This window comes from Centropristis striata, chromosome 8 (genome assembly GCF_030273125.1).
Source record: "Centropristis striata isolate RG_2023a ecotype Rhode Island chromosome 8, C.striata_1.0, whole genome shotgun sequence".
Classification (NCBI taxonomy): domain Eukaryota; kingdom Metazoa; phylum Chordata; class Actinopteri; order Perciformes; family Serranidae; genus Centropristis; species Centropristis striata.
In genome coordinates, this window is record NC_081524.1 from 7420259 (window position 1) to 7444106 (window position 23848).

The 23848-nt window shown below is 39.5% G+C and overlaps 2 protein-coding genes across 2 annotated transcripts; both read left to right on the plus strand.

Annotated features, from left to right (window-relative positions):
* Positions 1-4072: 4072 nt before the first annotated feature.
* Positions 4073-12536, plus strand: LOC131976696 (uncharacterized). Its single transcript, XM_059339843.1, has 3 exons — positions 4073-4167; positions 4364-4421; positions 11416-12536. Exons 2-3 carry the CDS (start codon positions 4382-4384, stop codon positions 11775-11777), a joined length of 402 nt encoding a protein of 133 aa, XP_059195826.1. The 5' UTR covers positions 4073-4167; positions 4364-4381; the 3' UTR covers positions 11778-12536.
* On the plus strand, positions 12355-20111 carry si:dkeyp-97a10.3 (uncharacterized). Its single transcript, XM_059339097.1, has 7 exons — positions 12355-12412; positions 12950-13216; positions 15852-16139; positions 16498-16617; positions 18198-18262; positions 18424-19990; positions 20041-20111. The coding sequence occupies exons 1-7, from the start codon at positions 12355-12357 to the stop codon at positions 20109-20111; spliced, it is 2436 nt and encodes an 811-aa protein (XP_059195080.1).
* The last annotated feature ends 3737 nt before the right edge of the window (positions 20112-23848 follow it).

Below are 23848 nucleotides of genomic sequence, written 5' to 3' on the forward strand. Positions count from 1 at the left end.
TTCCTCTGCCTGTCAGGTCCAGAGAGTGAGTCACGTAGGCGTCACCTTGTTTTTAAACTCTTTCCTGCCCTCCCTCGCCAGCTTCCCCCCTTCCTGTACAGTATAGGCTCCTTTTCTGCTTTAAATAAGTGGACTTTCCATTGTGAGCGCACCCCTCCCCTCCCCTGACCTGTGTCCAAACACATGCTCACGCAACAATACAACATGATCCATTTTGGATTTTCACACCACTGTTGTTGCACTATTTTGTAAACAGAGATAAAAAACTGTGGTATTCTCTTGAAGGGAAACCAATGACAATGTTGAAACTCATTATGAAATAGGCTTTGTACTGCAGGCTTCTTATCCAGCACAAACACTATTTGCCCTGCAGACACAATTCAATGCAAAAAGAGGAGGTGGTAATAATACATGAATTACTCCATTGTATTTCATTTTTTTTATAATTGTCTCTCGCATGCAATTGAGAAACACCTTCAAGCACGTAAAAACAGGGAATTCTGATGATTTTATATGTATTCCATTGGGAATATTTAGTTTCTCTGTAATGGAAAACTTTTTAAATATGCTGAACAAATATATAAAAGCCCCATGTCAAATATTGATGCCACATAGAGTTAACAACTCTAAGTGAACATATGCTGACTTTTACTTGTACAATAGGATTATTTATCTTGGTTTGTGCAACATTTTTAATCCATCTCTCTGTCAGTGAGCATTTCCTCAGTGATGCAGTGATTTCACTCAGTACACAGAATGAGCAGACACTCCTTATACTGGGGACAATAAAGGGCCACACTATAAAAAATGTTTGTAGAAATTTCAGTAAAACACTGACTTATTGCATTAGAAATAGGGCGTAAAATTAAAAATGTAATATCACCCTAGAAGACGCTTGTAATTACCGTAAATCAAGGAATAGTGCAAAACTTCTAAACTGTAGAAAACACAGTTTTTTCATGTAAAATGAATGGAGAAATACCATAATGTCACAAGGACACAATTACCCCCAAAATAAAGGGACCACTCAGTCTAAATGACAGTTTTCGCTTATTTTTACATATACATTTACAGTAGAAAACTCACTTTTATTCTTTTATTTCTATTTTTTACGGTGAAGTTCTGGCAACCACAGCTGCAACATTCTTTTTTACAGTGCACCCCAAAATGTCAAATTTTGTCATAAGTCATCATGCCTCAGATGTCTCAGGTCATGCGGGAACGTACCATTGGGCTGCTGGATGCAGGGATGTCCACCAGAGCGCTCGCTGGGCAGCTGAATGTTACCAGGATCTGCATGCAGTTCCTTGAAGCAGAGCATATTCCAGTTCTGGACTGGCCTGCGTATTCTCCGGACATGTCCCTTAATAGAGCATCTTTGGGATGTTCTGGATGATGTGTCCACAACCGTGTTCCAGTTCCTGATAATGTGCTCCAGCTCCGTGTTGCCCTCTTATCTGGAAAGAATGGAATAACATTCCACAGGCCATGGTAGACAACCTGATTTGATGGTTTGCAATTTCTTCAACCTGACCCCCAATTTATGTTATGGACGTTGCTCTGAAGATTAGTCATTAACCCTCTATGGTACGCATTATGATGCCAGTAAGGGAAAAAATGTTTGGAGTGTTTTTTTTGTCTTAAAGTAGACTAAATAAACATAATCTGAAGAAATATTCTTTTTTTTTTTGTGTGGAAGTTTTTGGGGTTTGTTGCCCGTAGGCAACATTGTACCATAATGGTGCACAAGTGAAAAAGAAAGTTAAAAAAAAAGTTTAAATTAATTTTAACATAATTTATTTTATAAACATGTGTAAAAGATTCAGTAGTTTCAACAGGGTACAATACATAACATTTTAAATTTAACATTTTACATTTTCTGAATGTTGCCTGTAGGCAACATTGTACCACTGAACCAACGACCCATTGAAATGAATGTCTGGAACAATCTAAGTGTATGAAACTATCAAAAATGAAGGTTTACTCACCTATCAATAGGAATATATTTTTTTCAGATGGAAAAGTGCCAGGAAATGATGTCTTGAGTGATTTTTTTGTGGTGCAAAATGGCAAAGCTGTTTCCTTTGGAAAAGTCTGCAAAACATGGTTTTTCAATATGGCCTCCTGGAGGTCATGTGACAAATTAAAGCATTGCTATTGGTTCCCTATACTCTTCCCCCTCTTTTAAAGTATCGCATCACTCAAATACATACATTGTAAAAATTTGACATAAAAATGGATATGTTGCCTGAGGGAACACCGTACCATAGAGGGTTAACAAAAATGAATTTTGATTCGCTTCATATGTTTATATTTTTGTTCAGAGTACAAAGTAGGCCTCACTAAATCAGCAAAACATTTATTTTCTGTGGAGTCACATCAAGTTGACATTCGTGCCTTTTCTAATTCGTATGAAGCGGAAGAGGAATAAACCCTCAACTGGCTGCAATAACTCTTATGCAGTTATAAAAAAAGGCTTTGTTTTGTCAGCTACCGACCTCTTTTTACACGACTAGAGCAACGAAACATAATGACATCATTTATTCAGAGGGTTCGCTCCACAGTTTCTCACTTCATGAAGAGCATCCTGGGGCACAGATGTAACCAGTGATATAAAACTGATTATAAATCCATTTGTATTTGCAGAGGGGCTTATGAATAATCATGGGAATCACAGCTGTGGTTCCCACTGAGTTCTTTGACTTAAGACGAGTGATGTTAGCGGGAATTAACCAGTGGGTGGCACTAATACATCAGCTGAAAAATATCTATAATTTGTCCATACTTTAGCCTCTTTTCCAGCAGCAGACAACACATGCTTCAAATGGAAAATAATTTACGTCTCCTATAATCCATATCTTTGCACCAAAGAGTAAACTGAGCCAAAAAATTATTGTATAAGGATGTTATTACCTCATAATTTCATCAATTGCTTCATCAGATCGTTGCTGCCTTAAGTGACCACAAACTAAAGACAAAATAATTAATAATTTATTCTCTGAAAATTGCAACAGCTATCAGTGGGACACTATACCTCATTGTCTCAGAAATATGAATTTAATTTATATAAATCCCCTCCAAAAATATGTTTGACTCCAGTACATTTATAGTTTCTTTATTATATGTATTTAGTTACATTATATATATATATATATATATATATATATATATATATATATATATATATATATATGATACATTTTAAATTAGTTATGTAAAAACACATTATTATAACACCAAACACAGTAAAAAAAAGTGCCACTTCAACAATGTTATTTATACATTTTTAAGCAAATTGTACTTAAAGTATCAAAAGTAAAAGCAGCATCTGTGAATCATTTTTCATGATTATATATGACATTTTTTTTTTAGAATAATGCATTAATGCATAAGCAATATCATTGTAGCTAAGGTTGCCATTAATGTATACTTTACAAAGTCAAAAACATTTATGAAGATTAATGTTCATAATATTTTTTATGTTAAATCTTATTTAAATGTGGCATTTTAGACATAAATGGAGGCTTATGTTTGAATAAAGCTTTTGAAATTAATGTAAGATTGTGTCTTATGTTAAATAATAATATTTATAATAATATACATTAATATGTGTGTATATGTGTGTATATATATATACGAATATGTATGTACATGTATGTGTGTGTGTATGTATGTATGTATGTATGTATGTATACACACACATACACACACACACACACACACATACATATACGTATGTATGTGGAATAAAACATGCAGCATTCTCAAAGCTGTTTTTAAGAACAGTATTTGAGCTTTTTTGAACCAAGGGTTTATTGCCCTTTTTAATATTTTTTTGTATATATATTGTAGTTTTCTTCTTTTTCTTCATGTTTATTGTATTTTTTTCAATACTTCACTCTACTATGTTTGGGTTTTGCACCAATACAGCAAAGGAAATTCTTTGGACGTGAAAAACAACATGACTATAAACCGGATTGTGATCTGGTTCCTCTGGTGCAGACCAGTCCCTGTGGCAGGCTGCGGCTCCTTTAAGAGAACAGGTGCGTCCTTGACAGGTAACAGCGCAGAGACAGGAAGTTGACTCATTTGTTTGCTAGCACAAAACCCATACGGAGGTTTCTTTCAGCACGAATATAAACATGAAGGCAGGGGGAAAACACTTTGGTGAGTGTCACACATCTAGCTCCTCTTATCGCTGCTCAGGAGACAATGTCTACTCTTTGTTTTTGTCAGGTTTCATCTAAGTTGAATAGCACATAGCACATTAATAATCTGTGTAGAAAGTATTTAATAAAAAGCATATTTAAAATCATCATTTGAAGAATTATTTTGTATATTAAAGAGCTTCATCTCTCTGCAGACCGGCCTGACTGAAGACATGAGACAACCTTTGCTCCTTATCAGTCTGTCGCTGGCAGGTAGGCCTAAAACAATTTGCTCTGACAGTTTCTCCTCCTCCTCCTCCTCTTCCTCTTCCTCCGACAGCAGATGCTTCAAACAAGCTCACAGACGTCTCTAAAGAGGAGTATAGTTTGTCTTTTCTGTGTGAAAAAACATTAGGCCAGGGAGGAGGAAGATGTGGTATTCAAAGCACGTTTATAAAACAATTGCATTTCAAGCAGAAAGCTCGTCTTAACCGCTCTTAAACCTGCGCTGCTGCATTCCGTCTGTGCGCTGACTACTGAGTGACGTGGTGCCTTCACGGCCTCCTCCCAGCCCCCGACATCTGAGCATGTTGTGGTGATTCACAGCGGCGGGGAGGTCATTGTTTCTATATTTATACGCCACCTAGTAAATTGTCGATTGGGGATGGGCAGTGCCGCAGTTTTTGTCGGTCATGCATGAAGAATGGCCCGACTACCGATACTAGGCTATTGTTTATGAGGATATGACTTTATACAATCTATTATAATTATTATTCCGTCCACGTAGGCCTGGTTTCAAATGATACACATGATGAAAATGATCATATATGGGAGGATATGATAAGGAGATGGAGATTACAACATAGGTTAATAATTTGATTTATTCATGTCACGCTGGGAAAGATAAAGAAGTTGATAAAGAGAGATCACTTACCACAGGTTTTATGTTTTAAATGTAGCATTTTAGACATACATGAAGGCTTATGTTTGTATAAAGCTTGTTAAAAAGTGACAACAATGAGACAATGAGATAAAAAGTCGAAATTTTGATAAAATGAGTCAAAATTATGGGATACAAAAAAAAATCAAAATTATTAGATAAAAGTCATAATGAGATAAAACGTCATAATTATGAGATAAAAAGTCAAAATTATAACATAAAAAGTGAAACTTATGAGATAAAAAGCCATAATTATGAGATAAAGTAAAAATTCTAAATAAAAAAAAATCTAAATTACTAGATAAAAGTCATGAGATAAAACATAACTATGAGATAAAAAGTCAAATATATGAGATAAAATTTCAAAAATTTGAGATAAAAATCCATAACTTGAGAAAAAAAGTCGAAATTATGATTAAAAAGTCAAAATTATGATAAGAAATTAATGTAAGATTGTGTTTGATGTTAAATGCCTATATATATATATATATATATATATATATATATATATATATATATATATAAAATGAACAAGAAAGCAAGGAGAAAACAATGGCGGTCTACTCATTTTTCCATGACTGTATATATATATATATATATATATATATATATATATATATATATATATATATATATATATATATACAGTCATGGAAAAATGAGTAGACCGCCATTGTTTTCTCCTTGCTTTCTTGTTCATTTTAATGCATGGTCTAACTACAACAGTTTTTTATTTTTATTTTTTTACAGTGCACTCGCTCCCCGTTGCATACAGGATCCAGTTTATGATTTTCACTCTTGCCTATAGAGCGTTGCACGATCTGACATACAGTATATGACTGAGCTACTTCACCCATATCCCTCTGCTCGCTCCCTACGATCAAACACCTCAAATTTATTGTCTGTCCCACCTGGCCTTAAGACTCGGGGTGATCGATCCATAGCACCCAAACTCTGGAACGCTCTGCCTGCACCCTCAAGGGTCTACGGTGTCTGTGGATTCTTTTAAACGTCAGATTAAGACATACCTTTTTAGACAGGCACTGTATGTACCTGGTGAACTAGACATCTAGGCTTTAATTGTGTTTTCCTGTTGTTGTTTGGTGGTTTTCTGTGTCTATCTGCATGTTGTTTTATGCCCTTGTAAAGCACTTTGTGACTTTATGCCTCTGAAAAGCACTTTATAAGTATTACTTACTTACTAAATACCATCAGTTAGCTTGCAAATACAAAGCAGTTAATATAGCTTTTGTCCATCATTAATCTTATTAATAAGGATATAAATAACAAGAATAAGAATAAGAAAGTGCTGCAGTGCTACACAGCCGTGGGGAGACCAGGAGTGAAAGAGAGAGAGATAGAGAGAGAGAGAGAGAAAGATCCTGTTGATTCAATTTATTTCACTTTATTTATTTATTATATAGAGTTTGACAGCCAATCAACATCCATCCAAATTTACAACGTGTCATGTTCAGTGTTTCTATCGTTCATCAAAGGGCTGTGAAAGTGATCCTAACAATATCGTTCCCCACTGTCATAGAGGTGGGCGATAATATTGTCTTTGATAATATCATTAACATTGGTTTGACGATATGCAATTTTACATTATCAAGTATTTATAATATCTCAAAAACAAAACAAACTGATGTTTACCTATTTAATGTCTTTACATTGAGGATTAACTGGGAGTCTCTTGAATGCTTCAGTTTAACTCTATGGAGTCTTGGGCTATTTTGTCCATTTTGGAATCCATTTCATGTCTTTTTGTGTCCTTTTTGTGATTTTTTTTGGTCATTTTGTGTCTGTTGTTGTGTCTTTTTTTTGTCATTTTATGTCTTCTGTGTTTTTTGGGCATTCTGTCTTCTCATTTTGTGTCACTTTGTGTCTTTTTTTGTCATTTTGTGTCTGTTGTGTCTTTTTTGGTCATTTTGTGTCATTTTGTGTCTTTTTGTGGGTTTTTTTGTGTCAGTTGTGTCTTATTGTCATTTTGTGTCTTCTATGTCTTTTTTGGTCATTCTGTCTTATTTGATATCTTTTTGGTCCTTTCGTGTCTTTTTTTTGGTCATTTTGTGTCTTTTTTTGTCCTTTAAAACACTATCATGCTCAATAAAACATTTTAAATGTTGCAAATGTGAACAATGGTTGCAAATATAACATAACAGGGTTACATTTTATACAAAATATATTTGAGCTTGTCTCCAGTTTTACTTGGTATATCATCATCAAACTGAAACTGGCCTCATGGAGCTTACAGCCAGAACTTTAGAGGTAAATTTACAGTAGGGCTCCACGCTGCTTTGTTTTCTAGTCTGGATGTGATCAAGAAGTCTGGATTTGGAGCTTTTGGAGACTCCAGAGGGTTAAAGAAAATAAACAAGAGCTGCTGTTCTGAAACATTGTGTCCATCCATAGATGTCCTAATAAGCAATAATATTTTCTTTTTGGTAAAGAAATCACATTTCAAAGGGTATCGTCAGATTACCATTATCAGAAAAATAAAAATAAATAATCAAGATTTCTTTTGTTGTTGCCCATATCGCCCACCCCTACACTGTTGTGTTGTTGACTCTGGCATCTCACTGAGTTGGAACTATTATCTATAACTAACTACATATTTATAGTTAAATTTAAAGCAGATGTTCTTGGTTTGTGCTGCCTTTAATCCTGGAGGAAATGTATGTTTCTCTCATAATTGAAAATGCAGTGCTGTTGTATGGGATTGTAAGAGACAGGGTTGTCAAAAACAATTAAAAACACATGAGTGAACCACGTCGTATTTGTGTATTAGTCCGCAGATGAAAATAGTCCCCAGCAGATGCACTATTTATTCCTTCTTGAGTGACATTTGTTAAAAACACAGCGCCCAGCTGCTGGAAATTACTGCTGAAGAAATGCATTTGTGAGCAGTTTCTAAAGATTTATGACTTCAGTGGGAACAAAGGGGGATTGGTGCTGAGTGCCACAAACTATTGAGAGGCAGGCGAACACACGGCTGCTTTCTGTCTTTTAATGGGATTTGTGGACAATAACAAAATTATAGAATAATACCAGACCTATCCTTTAAGTGCACTGCATTTCATGTTTGAAGATCTTGCACTGTCTCTATCAATTTTCCCATCCAAAGTTACCGATCGTTTCCCCCTACCCGCGTTTAATATAGAGTTATATGCATAAAAATGATCTACTTTAGGTATTTGTGCTGCATGAGGAATGTAAATGATATTTTAATTTGTTCATTAACTAAGGGTTGTTGTTCATGCATGAAAGATAATAATTAAAGTAATGATCAGCAACATTTTAATAGAATTAAACATTTTTTTGCTGCTGTCTGTCTGTGATTGGTATTAGGAATAAGACAGTGAATCAACCTGCACAGTTCATAAGAGCTTCCTAGTTTTATCGCCTGCAGGTTGGTGGCTGTGTTTGCTGTTCCTGAAAATGTTTACACTGCAAGGACGTTTTTTCACACTTAGTTTGGAATAATGTGCAGAAATAGATTGTTAGTTTGAAGAGTTATAGCCATTAAACTTAGCGACAGACACCAAATATTCAGCAACAAAGTAAAAAACTTTCCTGGCGGCCAGTTCATCTCTGTGGTGTATCATCAGTTTTCTGTAGTTTGCTGCAGTTGTTGGCTTGACTTCTGGGCTCTCTGCCACTGTCATTATCTCTGCCATACTTGCAACTTATTTGATCTCTGCCATACTTGCAACGTATCTGATTGTTTTTTGATTCCTGGCCTTGTAAAAGGAGTCCAACAGCACATGAAGGCACCGTGCTGCGTCACTCCCGGGTGTTTTTCCCTTCTGACTCATGTCTCTTTAACTTTCTGTCTCTGCTGATGAAGCAGCAAGGCCAGTGATATTTTTAATCAGGCACCGCAACACTTTTTTTTGATGTCTTTAAAGAGTCTGTGTGGGAACCTGAACGCAATCCATCTCGTTGTTGGCTCTTGTCATTTTATCCTCTGCTCCCCTGTGAAACCCGTGTAAAGGCAGTCCAGTGAGACTGATCAGGACCATATTGATTTGATTTACTATAATTCATTGGCCAGAGCACTCTTGCGTGGTAGCTTTATATGCCAGTAAAAGGGCATTGAAAATTCAGTCTGAGTTTCCCAGCCTGAATCTGTAATATCAACACAAACAAGGAGGAAGACTGGCAGCCAAATACAGCTTTTTTTCCCCTATCTTTTCTACTCACATACAGACTACAAATAGACGAACAGCATACAACAGTTAAATGCCTGTAAAATCAATCGTTCTTTACAACATTGTTTTTGGAAAAAAATTGCCCATGCACCGCTGATTCTTGAGAAGAGAGACAGCAAATATAATTTCAACAAGGCTTACGTTAAGTCAGGCTAACAAAAACACAAAATAGATGTTTAGCCTGGGATCACTTACAATCCAAAAAACATGGTGTGAAATCTACGAGGGCGGAAAGAGTGTGTACCTTACTAATGGGTTTTTACCCCCTGAGCCCAGTCTGTGTGTATCTATAGATTTTGTTCTCTGCAGTGGTGAAAGGAGCATTGGGATCCTTTGCTTAAGTAAAAGTACCAATGCATCGATTTTTCCAAATACTCTTTTACAAGTAAAGGCATTGCATTGGAATTTCCAGTAAACATATCATCATCAGTGAAAGAACTGGTTCTGTAGAAAAATGTCTCCTGTCACTGTAGACTGTCAGAGAGCTGCATTTTACTGTTGTTGCTGCCCGAGGGGGAGCTGGTTTGAACTAATTAATGTACAACATGGGTCTCAAACTCGCGGCCAGCGGGCCAATTGCGGCCCTCGTGACTATATTTTGTGGCCCTCACCTTGATATGAAAGTTTAATGTGAGTTTTATATGAATGGCACTTCACCATGTTGTGTGTGGAAGGTCCCTTTAATTACTTTTTTTGGTAATTTTGTGTCTTTTTTGGTAATGTGTCTTTTTTAAATAATTTTGTGTCTTTTTTTTAAATGATTTTGTATCTTTTTTTAAATAATTTTGTGTCTTTTTTAAAATAATTTTGTGTCTTTTTTGGTAATTCTGTGTATTTTTTGGTCATTTTGTTTCTTCTTTAAGTAATTTAGTTTTTAATTTCATTTTGTGTCTTTTTTGGGTCATTTTGTGCCTTTTAAAATAATTTTATGTCTTTTTTGGTAATTCTGTGTATTTTTTTGTCATTTTGTGTCTTTTTGTCATTTTGTGTATTTTTTAAAAATAATTTAGTGTTTTTTCAGTCATTTTGTGTCTTTTTTTGGTCATTTTGTGTCTTTTTTGGTCATTTTGTGTCTTTTTTTGGTCATTTTGTGTCTATTTTTGGTCATTTTGATACTGCCTCCAGTGGCCCCCAGGTAATTTGAGTTTGAGACCCCTGATGTACAGTATATATATGTATACTGTAGTTGAGTCACTGCTGACTGACAGCAGTGATGTGGACTGTTGTGGTAAAGGAGGAGGAATTATATCTCACGTCTAGCCTGGGAACACCTCGGGGTCCCCTGGATGTTGTGGCTGGGGAGAAGGACGTCTGTGGTGCCTTGCTTAGCCTAATAGGCATGTTTCCATTGAGTACCCTAACCTTTTTATCTTATAATTTCAACTTTTTATCAGATGATTATGACTTTTTTATCTCAAAATTATGACCTTGTATCTCATAATTTCAATTTTTTTTTAATCTCATAATTTCGACTTTTTATCTCATAATTACGACTTTTATCTCAAAATTTGGATATTACAAAAGATCAATTTTAAAAGGAAATGTTGGACTCTGAAAAGTATGTCCATCTATATGACTCAATACTTGGTTGGTTTTATTTGACTTGAACTACTGGAAATTGACTTTTTTTATCATATTCTAATGCAGGGATGGGCAACTGGAGGCCCGGGGGCCACATACGGCCCGCACCCTCACTTGAAGTGGCCCTCAGTACAACTACATGCATTTGAGCATGAAATCTTAAAAGTGCAGTGTAAAAATGTTCAAAATTACTTCTTGCAATTAATGTTGATCTGCTGTTCTTGCACTGAAAAAAAAAAATCACAGTAAGTGGTTATTTTTTATTGGCTTCAAACCTTTTGTATTCCTATTTATACTGTTAAACATGCATCTGAGCATGAAATATGTTAAGTTACTGCACTGTGAACATATTTGAAATTGCAGTTTCATCATATCTGGTTAAGTGCACGGTCCTATATGTGGCCCTGTGGTAGTGTCCATGAAAAACTGTGGCCCCCTCCAGCATTTAAGTTGCTCATCCCTGTTCTAATGTATTGAGATGCACCTGTAATTAAGTTCCACCACTGGTTCTCTCACCTTTTTATATTCCGTTCAGTCCTCCTCTCTGCCAATGTGCTGGCTCAGGACCCAGTAGAGATCCGGTTCGAGACGGACCCGGTTCTGGTTCAAACTGGAACAGAGGTGGTGTTCACGGTGCTGACGGTGTCCCAGGTGTTTTTCATGACATGGCAGTACCAAGGAGGAGTCACCGTGGGCCAGTGGGCTGGAGGAGCCCCGTCCGTCAACCCGGGGACCCAGTTCGAGGGCCGGGTCACCATCACCGCCACCCAGCTCCGAATCGGAGGCGCCCAGCTCCGGGATGCGGGGAACTTCACGGTGGAGGTGACCCCTGACGCTACAACAGGCCTGACCACTAACTCCAGATCGATACAGCTGAGGGTGTTCGGTAAGAGATAAAGGAGTGTGCCTGTGAGTTCACTTAAGATAGAAGAAGGGAAGGAGGAGGAGGAGGAGGGAGGGGTGGTGAAGTGTGCGGTAGAGGATGGTTTTGAGGGAAGCAATAATGTTAAGGAGGAACAGAAGGGAGTAAAGAGAGAAGAGGGAGGATTTGGGGAGTAAGAGAATTAGTCTGGGAGGTATAATGAAATTAGTGACCCATAGTAGGCGAGGTAAAATTAATGAAAAAGGAGGAGGGGATGAAGCTAGTGGCTCAGGGCTTTATGCTAATAAAACCCATTTGATATGCAGCGCTCATGTTCTTAGATGTTTGATATTGTAGCTGTCTAAATGTAGCGTTACATTAACATACAGTGCATGCGGTATTTGCATGAATTTACATGCAGCACTGTAATGAAACCTGAACAGCTGAGTGTCTCTTTTTATTTCCAGTCATCAGCCCACACTCGAGGCATGACGTTACTCATTCCTCTCACTGGCAGCGCTAAAAGGGAGCCAGGGTGACCAAATTGTCAGAAGCACTAGTCTATTATTGTTGAAAGGTCACATACTCCAAAAAACTCACAGCAGCTAGTTCATGTCACTGAACATCCGCGTCCTTGAGCACGACTCTCAGCTTCATCACTTAGTCACTCGTAACTCTGGAAATGAGTAAAAAGCTCAAAATCCGAAAAATATGAAATGCTTCCGCTGAGTCACAGGCTAGCAGAAAGCCCTGCAAAAATGCGAGTGATTAGAGGCGTTTGGTAGCTGCTGGAATGTTTTTGTTTGTTTGCTGTTTCTGCTACTGCTGCTGCTGCTTCGCTCCTCTCTTAGTCACAGCCTCCTCCGTCCACACGCCCCCCTCTTCTCCCTCTCCAATTATTTAACTTAGGCTGCCCGCCAAGAGGCATCTCGGCTACCACTCACACCGTCTGCCCCCTTATTCGCCATCTGTGCCTCTATCTGAATCCTGTCCCTTCTCAGCTCTCACTTGCTTTGATTACAACAAATTATCCTCAACAGAAACATAAAACTGCCCTCTATTGTTCTGTCACTCTAACTTTTGAAGTCAGCCCCCTCATTCTCTCATGTTTTCTACCTTCAGTAATGGTGCCTTTTAGAGACCTTTTCTGGCCAATTCAGCTCTTTGGTGAAACATCTTTTACTCTCTCTCTCTTTTTCTCTTCTAGATGCAGTGAATGGGGTGAGCCTGTTTCTTCCCACAGTGGCGGTGGAGGGGAGAAATGTGTCTCTGAGGTGTACTTGGACTGCCGGGACTGAGATTACAGTCGCGTGGGGCAAAAACGACGTAGCCGTCACCGCTGACTCCAGGATCACCATCTCAGGAGGCTCTCTGGTCATCAACCCGGCCAGGCGGGGGGACGCTGGGACATACACGTGTACCGTCAGCAACCTCGTCAGCGCCCAAACCGCCACACAGAGCCTCACTGTCTACTGTGAGTTTGCACTGATCAAGACAAGTGGCAGCTAATCTGCTGTAGCCACTGCAAATAGCCGTAGCTTATCTACTCTATCTACACAGCACAGCGCACAGTGTACTGAATAGCCCTCGGATTGCACGGGACATTATTTCATAAGCTCGTTGCGCTGCCTCTAGCTTTATCTTGATCACATCCTTAATTCTGATGCGACAGTCTCCCAGTAATATCCAACACACCCAATCAGATTGCTGCATACTAAAGTGGCTCGAGATCAAATGGAGGATTCTTTACCCGGATGAAACACATCAAATTGTTTAAATATATGCCTAATTGTTTAAATTTATGCCCTTATAGAAGGCCTGTTTAATTTTGTGTCACCACTTCCTGTGAACAGCAGGATTGATGGAATTTGGTGCGGCTTTCTGAAAGATGGTCATAAAACTATTAAGTTCATTATTAATTCATCTTTCTATGAACTATAAGAAATAGTGTAATATGCTCCATGCTTTTGCATAAGCGAAGGGGATATCTTATTATCTGATGATATGAAACTGAAAAAATGACACAAACTCAAATTTGATAAGCTAGAATCTGCAAAAAACTGTTAACTAAACATCAGAATTGCACTAATTCTGTTTCTTGCTGAGAATTAGATGAGAGGATTTAAAGCACTCTCTTATCCGTTAAATGTTAAGCTGGAACTAGCAGCCAGTTAGCCTGGCTTTGTCTAAAAATATCTAAACCTGCCTGCCAGCAACAAGCGGCAACCTCCAGGGCTGAAAAATGAATCCAATAGGAATTAATAAAAGCTGCAGTTCCTCGACTGGCCACTGGAGGCAGGCTCCAAAAGCAGGTCAATCCCCATAGACCCCCATGCTAAAATATCAGTTACTACAGCAGAAATAAACATGTTTGCAGCCTATAGCTAATTTCCCACTTCATGACAACTGTATGGAGTTATAGATTATATTATATTTAAGCTTTAAGGTTTGCATAATGAAGTACACATTTTCAGGATGTGTCAGGCTTTTTATTTTGGCTCTTTTGAAACTGAAAAAAGAAGACTAAACCCATATTTTATACAGTCTTTGGCAAGCCTTAATAAAGCAAAATTTCTTTTCAGATGACGAAAACAACAAAAACAAAGTGTAAAACCTTCAAGTTTCTCAAAGCATTGAGCTATTTCCTTGTGTAAATCTTTTTTTTCCAACACCTCATATTGGTTGAAAAACTCAGCAGCAGGCTGCAGTATCTGGGGAGGGTCTCCTCATTATGCAGCACCTTCTTCAGCCTCCATTCACGTCTTTGAATGCACAATTCTCCGAGCCTGCCAGTCAGGTTCTACTGTAAGTCTGACTTGTTAAGACGCATGTTTATTTAAGAGGAGGCAGCCAGAAGGATTTTTCGATTTAACATTTACCAGGAAGTGCAGAGCTCCTTCATTAGCTCAGTAATACACCGACCGGATCAAGAAGGGCTCATCAACGTGCTTTAGCAGGACGAGGTGACTTAAACCCAACATTGACAAAATGATAAAGCCTCAAGCAGAAAATATGATGTGTGGATTAGGGATTAGGATGTGGATAAGCGTTTGGAAGAAACCTGCCAACTCTAACATCTATAACGTTAACGATCAATTAACTGATGCAATGCATACATTGGCAAAATAAAAGATATATTTACAGTGCTATGCAAAAGCCTGTTTTGATAACGGATGCTTTTATTTTGAATGGACCAAAAGAGACTGTCGATCATTAAACTAACTAATTTTTGATTAAACTGAAAAAGATAACGTCAAGGAGTTGAGTGTTTTATGTTTTAGCCCCCGAACAGGCATGAAGTTAGTTTTCACAGTAATCTTGCATATTTAAGTGTGGATTTTTTTGTTTAAATAAGTTTTGAATAAATTTAAACCTAGTTATATCTGTCAGCAAGGTTTGATACAGTAAGATAGTGTAATACTCTTGTATTTCTGTGTTTTTTTATCCATTTTTATCTTTATCCAACTTAATTCTCAGCTCGTTGGCTTATTGACGTACGGCCGCAGAACTGAACGTTCGGCCGTGTTTCAGTTCATTGAGTACTGATACGCAGTCAGAGATAAAATAATAAAAAAAATAATAATATTGATGAATTGATGTCCACGTGATCGACCAAATTCTTAACGACCATCGATAATTATTCCCATCCCTAGTATGGATTAGAGTCAGCTATTTCGATTATAGCTTTTAGTTTTACCAACTTAAATCACTGTTTTAGGCCAAAAAATACAAGTTGGCTTTTTTCCAGTGTAGTTATTAGGGCCTCGGGGCAATCGCACCGAGCACTGGTCCCATACAGCAATATGTAGGGACCAGTGCTCGGGGCGAAGCACATGCTTCAAACGCACGCACACGCACGCACACACACACACACACACACACACACGTAACTTTATGTGATTTTAATTACACACACACACACAAACACACACACACACACACATATTTTGAGGTTAAAGGGCATAGTTTGAAATCTCTGAAGAATCTCATCATAGTGTACACACACCGGCAGTAGCCCCCGTGGCCCTTTTTAGAATTTCCCCAGAGGAAATTTTCTAGTTATTATTATTATTACTTATCACAATGTCCTCTGATTATCAACAAACCAGATGGTCCCGACACCCCGGTGCTGACCAAGGACACCCCGAAAGAGTGTGTCGGTGGAGGGGACGTGTTGGTTGGACAGAAGGTGCGTCTCACCTGCATGTCTGACTCGCTGCCCCCTGCCCTCTTCTCATGGCAACGTGACGGACAGGCGGTCGCGTCGGGCCAGCCGGACAGCGGGGTGCTCAGCCTTCAGACGTTCTCTACGGACGAGAGCGGCCGCTACGTCTGCACGGCCAGAAACAGCATCACCGGAGTCACGTCGGAGCAGGCGACAGACTTGGCCATCGTCGGTGAGTTATGGTCGACGCTGACCTCTCTGTGACTGATAATGATGACGGTTGGTTTTGGACTCTGTCCCTGTATCTGTCTTCCCGACAGCAGAGGGACAGAAAGTATCCCGGGAGATTGATCTGGTGAGAATGTGGTCAAAGTCATTCAGTGACTTTCACACATACATTCTCCTCCCTTTTTATTTTCATTTCTCCCTCCCTCTGTCTGTCTCTCTTTTGCTATTTATCATCCCTTTTTAAGAATCTTCCGTCCCCCTCCTATCGTTTTTTTTTTTTTTTCCTTCTCTTGTCTGTCTGAGCTCCAGACTCATTATCTTTATTAATTCTCCCCCCTTTGACACCATTCTTTCTATTGCAGACACATGTCTAACTGTAGGGGAAGTGGTGGGGATTGTGATTGGCGGTTTGCTGCTGATCCTAATCATCATCCTCCTCATCGTGCTCATTGTCTGTCTCGCACGAAGGAGGAGGAGGAGGGGTAAGTCTCATTTTGCTTGTCCACTAGTTTATTGTATTGTATATATTATGCTGAGTCAGAGAAAATCTTTTTAATGATCTCTATATAAGGGCTGGGCAATATTACAACTTTACCAAATTGGGATGCTGTCTAATTAAAGCATCAAATTCAGAAAAAAAAACTGAAAAGTGTATCAGTATGAACAATAAAAACACTGTCTCTGTACAGTGTTCAACTGAATATACAGTCATGGGAAAAAAAATGATTAGACCATTGTTTCCTTCAATTTCTTGTTAACTTTAATGCCTGGTACAACTTAAGTATACACATACATTAATGACAACAAAAATAGCTCATAAGAGTTTAATCTAAGAGCTGATATCTAGCTATTTTCCATGGTTTTCTTGATAATGATTATGTTTTTTATTTTGAAAACATGGAAAATGTCTATATATCAGCTCTTAAATTAAACTCTTATCCGCTATTTTTGTTGTTATCATTATATTTGTCCAAACAAATGTACCTTTAGTTGCACCAGGCATAAAAATGAACAATATATTGAAGAAAACAAGGTGGTCTAATAATTTTTCCAATGACTCTGTCCAAATTATCACATTCGGTTTTGTTTAAGACAAGTTTTTGGGTTGTGTATGAGACTAGATATAATTTTAGATTTTGAATATTGTAATATGGCATACTATAATTGTGGTCTTTTGCTGGTTTTAAAAGCAGCATTACAGTAGACTGGTAACATTTTTTGACTGTTCTAGCTGTCCTATAATTTACCTTCATGCATTTAGTCATTATATCCACATTACTGATGATTATATGTGTATATATTGTGTAAATATGTTTTGAAAAGCACCATAAGTCAACCCTACAGCATCATCATGATATCAATATTGAGGTATTTAGTCATTGTAATATTTGATTTTCCTCCATAACTATATAAATAAATAAATCGATACTGCCCTCCGGTGCCCAGTATATAGTTTTTAACCCCTTGGGATTGTGCAATACAGGGCTAGTAGCTCAGGTCAGTGCATTATAGTTTTATAGTTTAAAAAAACCCCAATATATATTATATTCATGAAATGTAAGTGAAATATTTAAATCTGTTTCTCTGATGCTGCCCCTGTGCTCCCTGGTGATGATGATGATGATATCTGAGGCTTCAACTCATTGATGTTTCAAGTTTTTAGTTTTAGTTTTAGTATGCTGTATGTATTTCATTGTCATGTGGAAGTGATTGTGTTGTGATTACGTGTACTGCATTGTTTTTAGTAGTTCAAAACATGAGTTTTTTCTATAGAGTAGGATATTTGTGTGAGTTAAACAGCTGTATATGCAAAAAAATGCTTCACTAAACAAGACAAAATAGACCTAATGCATAAGAAAATGTGGAGAAAATGCTTCTAAAAACATGTCCAGTTGGGATTGGACTTAAAAGGCAGCAGTTTCATTATGTTTAGGCTACAAAACTACTTCTCTATGATTCGGGCAAAAAAAAAAAAAAATCTATCTCCTTCATAAAATCTTGTAAAAGTCTTGTAATCTTGTAAAATCTTAGTTACGTTTTCTTTTTTGTTCTGTTCTTGCAGGACAACCGAGAGAAAATGATACCACTGTGCTTGTGCAGAAGTCCGACCCAGTTCCCAGGCCTGTAGTAAGCCACACTAAAGTTTACATATGATTCATTATTGATTTGGTCGTTATCTTGTCCGTGTGATGGTGCTAAAGGGCTTTTCACAAATTAACCCTCTCATTCCATCTTTCTTTTGCTGTCTCTTCTCTCCCTCCCCTCATTTTTCATCCTCTCCCATTAAGCCTCAAGATCCACAACCTAATGGTGCAAGGGATTTGGGCCAAGGTCCCCATCCTCCCCTCTATCACACGCACACACACACACGCCCCCCTGACCGCTTATACACAGCGCCGCAGCAGGGCCGCGGCAACCCGCAGACACTGCCGCCGGACGGGCTGCACAGCTCCGACACACACCGGCACAATGGCCGAACAAATAGACTCCCACACAATACAGCTCAGAACGGCAATTCATACCCACACAATGGCATTGACAATACAGCTTTCACACACACTGATACTCCGAATGTGAACACACAGCCCCAAAATCCCAACATCCTCATACAGGCTGGCTCCGGGCAAGGCGGCGCTCAGCCGTCGGCGGTCCACGTCAACCTGAACACGCTGCCACAAAACGCCCAGCAGAACAACAACAACAACGCTCCGATGCCGACCATTCATGTCAACCTGAACTCGTACCCAACCAACGGCCAGCAGACTCAGCAGGACAGCTCGTTTCCTCTCACCAACACAACCAACAATAACAACACACAAAGTCAACAAAACTTGACACATGCAGGTGAATTAAATCCCAGAATACAAAATGAGCAGCCGTATCATAGTGAGCCCCGGGTGATTGGTCACGAACATCCGCGTGAACTTATCCCGACCGGATACACACATTATAACAGTAATAACAATTCCCTCCGAAACGCCAACACACAGACGTACCAGCAGGAGCCAGAGCCTCATGGCAGGTCGGACAGAAACTCTTGGGATCTCCTCAGAGGGACGCCAGCGTATCCCAGCGGCACTTTTCAGAGACGACAGCCCCCCCCGGAGTACTCCTCTGACTCCACATACTACACCACAGACTACTCCACAGACTACACTTCCCACCCTCCCATACGTGAGGTCAGAACGCCAAGCAGGTCTCAGCCTCGACCTCAGAGCCGAGCCGCTTCCCGGGACAGAGCTCCGTCCAGACGGGATGCGGAGTCAGCGGACAGACGGACGCGGAGCCGCTCGGCTGATCTCCGAGCTCCAAACACTCGCGGTGTATCACAGCTTGAGGCTGAACGCCACACACAGATAAGTGGCCACACACAAAGGATGAGTGCTCAGCGAGACATCAGAGTTTCGCCTGGTAGCCAGATCGCCCCGAGGCAGGAAGCCACACACAGCAATAACCCCCGGGCTCTGCCTCTCAGGAGCCAGCCGGCCTCTGTGGGCCGCTCTGCTGCGTCACAAGGACCCGCAACACAACAGGGACCGACTGCACTGCGGGGGGCAGATTCAAGAGCTTTGGCTGATCCTAATCACCTTCCACAGGCACACATGGCCCAGCAACACAGAGCAGCGCCGATCCAAACACCACCACAAGGCCTGGGCAAAGAGACACAGCCTGTCATAAATGGTGCCAGTCAACCTCGCCAAAGAGGCACCGCTCCAAACTCCGGCTTCTCTGCCCAGCGTAATCCCAGTAACCTAACCCAGGCTGCACTTACAGCCCACACTAAGAGCGCTGAGACATTTCAGAATCGGAAGCAGCAGACCCAGGCTGCCCTGCTGCACCCCGGCCCACAGACACGTCTGCCTCAGCATCCGCCCACTCCTCCTCCCGTGATCCCCCTCACACAGTTCCAGACCCTCCCCGAGAAGCGGCACAAATCTCCACATCGAGGTCCTCAGCCCCCAAGACCTCCTGTTAACATGCCCGTGGCTCAGCGGCCTCGACAAGCACACCAGCGGCCCGCCAACCACCATCACCATCCTGGAAACGGCCACACACATGTCGGTGCACACAGGCATGCCCACGATCGTGTCCACGGGCAGCCGGCCCACTTCACCCACCCTCAGCAGGTGAGTGAGACACGGCATGATGGTTTGCAGCCAACATAAGCCATATGTTTATTGATAGTAAAGATTTCCAGCGCATGCTTCTCTCTCAGATGTGCACTTACGGCTGTCATGCTTCCTGTGTCTGTGTGCAGAGGCCTGTTTCTCCAAACACTGTCTCCTCAACAGCTTGTGCTTTTGTCTGTAGCGTGCATTTCTTGAGGGATGCTTGACAGCACTCGTAAATGGATGTTGCATTCTTTTCCGATTGACAAGTCTTCTCGGCGCCATAAAAATGTATTTAGTCTTGAGTGCTTGTGACACTGTGGCGTTTTCTTTTTTTTTTAAAGTAGCATTGTGTGTGTCAGAGGTTCTGCCTCTTCTGCATGACATGTTGGCGATGAAGGGCTTGTTGTGTCTCCCCAGCATCAGGCTCACAGAGGGAGACCAAGATGATGACAGATGTCAGCAGACTACACTCTACAACTGTCCCGCATCCACTGACACAAACAAACAGCTGACAGACGTGATCCAATATACCACCAAGCAAGACTGACTGCAAAAGGTTCTGCTCTCAAAAAAAGCTGTCACATCCCGGTATCTCAGTCACAAAGTCAGGGTTCTTTATGAAAGAGATGAGCATGTCTCCCATGGGGATGATGCACTGTAACTTTTTTTAGAATATGTGAAATAGAAAGAAATGACAAATTATCTCAAAGGGGGATTTATTTGCGCTTTTTAAAAAGTGTACTGAATTGAATAAGCTGCATGAAACTGAAGGATTTCTGTTTAAAATGCTCCACCATCAGCAATCTCTCTTTCTCACATACACACACACACACACACATTCTTGTACTTCTATCTTTGTGAGGACCCTCACTGGAACAGTTAATTCCCTTGCAAGGTTATAAAAGTTTTGGATTTTTCATTAGTTTTAGTTGTAATTTTTTGTGAATTTTAGTTTTGAAATTCAGTTTTAATTAGTTTTTAGAGTGAGTTGGCTAGTTTTAGTTTAATATTTAGTTTTTTGAAATGCTTTCATTTTAGTTTAGTTTTTTGTAATGAGGTATTTGTTGGGTGGGAGATTAAAAGAGGTCACAGTAAATTTTTCCTTTATTTCCTTTGCCTGATCCATCTTCATTATGTATGAAGAAAGTTGACAAAGATGAAAATGAAGGACATTTTCACTATAATTTGTTAGTTTTGTAACCACACAATACAGTTTCAGTTAACTTCTATCTTTGTGAGGACCCTCATTGGAATAGTGAGTTCCCTAGCCCCTTACCCTAACCCTAACCTTCACCATCACAACTAAATGCCCAACCCTAACCCTAACATAAACCTAATTGTAACTTTAACCCTAAAACAAAATCTGAACCCTCAAACAAGACTTTAAAGAAGTGAGGACCGGCCGAAATGTCCTCACTTCACAAAAATGTCCTCACTTTGTTAGTTAAAAAACGTGTTCCTGTCCTCACTATGTAGGAAGTACAAGACACACACACACACACACACACACACACACACACACACACACACACACACACACACACACACACACACACACCCAGACCCAAATGTATTGTACTATTTTGACTTCTGAGGCACTGGTCATGCATCAAAGTTTGCCAAGAGCCTGCTAAGAGTAGACAAGTTCAGTGATCCATAGCATCCCCTCATCCATTCATCATCCAAACTAAACAACACTACCTTGACAAAATGCACTTGAGGTGCTTGCATGAATATCTGTGCCCGGTCTAATAGTGACGGACAGTAAAATGAGAGAGGGAGCTCGGCCCCTGGGGACGGTGACAGTTATGAAAGGAGAAATTAGCCGAAGGGGTGGTCTTCATGTACACGGAAACTATTTATTTGCCGCCTTCTGTTTACAGATGCCTCTTATGACACTTCTCAATTAAGGAGATTCGCTTCAGTGGCGCTCAGAAGTAATGCTCAGCTAACTATGAAGGGGATCCCACAAATGGATGGGCGCTTATTAATTAAATGCTTTTATGCGACTTAAATGACTTGGAAAATAATAACACCCGTGCATGAATGAGGTCAGCACAAAGACTTGAGCTGCCACGCTTTCTGCTGACAAAGCACATTGTGGCAGTGTAGTGTCTGCACCGGGTCATGGGCGGCACATTAAAAATAATGGGATGTCATGATTTACTTTTACAGATTAATGTATTTATTGATTTATAATGTCATATTTTTTTAAAACTCAGGGGAGTACTTGTAAAAAAAAATGGATTATTTAGGTTGCACCAATTGATACCAATGCATTTATTCATGCATACATGTTTTATTCATTTGGAATTTTAAGGATAAGGCTGGTGATATTCTTTATGTTTATTATTGTCAACAAATCCTGATCGACTAACAAGTGATTTATCTGCTTCCTCTGTGCTGTGGAGCTCCATTGTTGTCTAATAAATACACAGCAATGAGCCTCACAGTCACACTGGCTGACATGGTCCATCATTACCATAAACATGGGCACTGTAGTTTATTGGAGTTGATCTCGCATCTATCCTGCTGCTTTAAATTCTCACTGAATATGTATTAATCCCTCGTTGAAAATGGTCCCCAGCATATGCATTATTTACTGCTGTGAGTAACCTTTGCTAAAAGCTGCTGTGGCCAGCACTTGCAGGAAAATACTTTGCCATTTTTGAAAAGCAAACACTTTATATTTGCAACCTGTTTTATTTTTTAAGATGAATGTCAGCACTACACATGGACTGAGAACCACAAACAGAACAGGGAAGGGAAATCAAAACTGTATTGAGACAACACTTAGTAGTTTTTCTGTCTTTTTTTGTGGGATTTGTTGACAATAAGATCGCCTTTTATCCTTTAACATCAAAATACACAAACTCAACATCCAAATCTGAAATCCGACATGAACAAATACGCAGCACATCTGGCGGCTCCATGCAAACATCTGGAGAATGAGATTTACTTTACTGCCTTGACAATTGGTGCCATTTTATAGGGAAATTAATGCGTGTGTATACAGTTTATCCAGTTGTTGAATATTCATGCGAGACTGCTACAAGCCAAGTATTTAATTTTGCTCCTCAGGAAGGATTTGTACATTGTTTGGGCTTTATGAATTGTTCCAAGATCTTATTTTCTCAATAACAATAAAGATTTTGTTTTTTGTAATTATTTGTGTTTGCATATAACTTGGGTGAAGTCTCAACTTTCCGAATCGGCACATTGTCTGAGCTTATTTCCATCACAGTGGATGTTGTCAGTGCACAACCAAGACTTTATTTGGCTCCTTCTTTTTCAAAATGAAAGTATTCTTCCAAAAAAACATGAGGATCTTTTGATTTTCAGCACAAAACACATCCTCATGCATGCTGACAGTAAGTCAGACCACAAAAAAACACCTATTTATTCTGGTATTCCTCTGAATCACAGAGCTGTTTGCAGTCGGAGCATATTTCTGCTCACTGTGTCTATAGTGCTAATTATGCATGGCGCCTGTGTACACCGAGCGCTGTTGTTGATTCTCCTCAGATGAATCTGTTCCTTCGTCTTGTTGTGGAGGTGCAGAGCGCGTGTTTGGATCACAGCTTCATCAGTCTCCCAATCC